The sequence below is a fragment of the Primulina huaijiensis genome, unplaced genomic scaffold, assembly GCF_012295235.1.
Source record: "Primulina huaijiensis isolate GDHJ02 unplaced genomic scaffold, ASM1229523v2 C13216540, whole genome shotgun sequence".
Lineage (NCBI taxonomy): Eukaryota > Viridiplantae > Streptophyta > Magnoliopsida > Lamiales > Gesneriaceae > Primulina > Primulina huaijiensis.
The window spans coordinates 1-1,113 of record NW_027342011.1 but is presented as its reverse complement, the minus strand read 5'-3'; the positions used below and the strand labels follow the sequence as shown (position 1 = coordinate 1,113).

At 42.9% G+C, this 1,113-nt stretch overlaps 1 protein-coding gene across 1 annotated transcript; it reads right to left on the bottom strand.

Moving 5' to 3' along the window:
* Window positions 1–5: 5 nt before the first annotated feature.
* On the bottom strand, window positions 6–1,107 carry LOC140965464 (cation/H(+) antiporter 3-like; the record flags this gene model as incomplete). The annotated part of the gene is made up of 2 exons (XM_073425531.1): window positions 451–1,107; window positions 6–335 (listed from the first exon to the last, which is right to left on the bottom strand). Coding segments are annotated over exons 1-2 (981 nt in total), but the record flags the coding sequence as incomplete, so codon positions are not given.
* Window positions 1,108–1,113: the final 6 nt, after the last annotated feature.

The following is a 1,113-nucleotide window of genomic DNA, read 5'->3' as shown; positions in this document are numbered from 1 at the left end:
CCACCAGAAGATTTTTGGCCGAGTTGGTGATCGATTAGTAGTGGAAGAGCCCGGCCAGCCAGCTCTACGAGATGCAAAGCATAGACAGCGATTGGACTCTCTGTGGTCGGGAAAGAAGATTCGAGTACTTTCTTGACAGCAAACACGTCGTCTAATCGATGAGCGCATGAAAGTACACGTAGCTCAGAGTTAGGAGAGGTGTGCTGAACGTCTCTTTTTTGATAGCCAGTATACATTCTTGAATAATCATACAGAGACTTCACGACCAGATTCACAAATCCAGATTGTAGCATTATCCATGTCGTAAGCATCGAAAAGGTTTCCCCATCAAACGTCTGTTTCCTCAAAAAACAAACAAGAGTCATTAATGTATTCTAGGAAGTAATTAATTTAGTGACGTAACACATTTTGGAAAGACTAAATTGGAAAATTTTGAAGAAGGTTAGAGACCTGATTCAGAGCATTGGTGTAACAGAAAGACATCTGCACAACTCCTTGAGCACTTAGAATGAAAGCAAGAGCCATAGCATCCTTAATGGGTACTCTGCAAATTACCGCTGGAACAAAAACCGCAACAAGCTTCATTGCCGAACAAAAGAAGAGGATGAACCATATGAAACTAATGAAGTTCAGATCAAACAGCTCGACAAGATTTACTTTCATCCCACAATAAGTCACTAAAAGTGGCGCAAGCAATCCCGACACCATTGTTTCTAACCTGTCCACCAACGTAGATCCCAAAGGAGGCCCATCTGGCACTATCAAGCCAAGTAAGAAGGGACCATACTGATAGTAAAGTCCCGAATTGTCGCTTAGTAGGACCACAATTAGGACCAGTAAAGCTATGAGGATGACATGAACTCTACTAACGGGTTTTCCTTCTGGTGTCTTCCGGATAATCCATATACAAAGTGGCCGACCCAGAAACACGATAAGTAAAACCACACAGACGCTATAGACACTAGCTTGTGCAATAATACCAAAGGTATAGTCGGCCATTTGCCCGATTCTTCCACCAGAAACAACAGTGCCAATGAAACTGGTCATAAGATCACAGATCAGTGCTGTTGCCAGAGCAAGACGACCAAGCTCAGAGTTCATGATTTTCAGGTC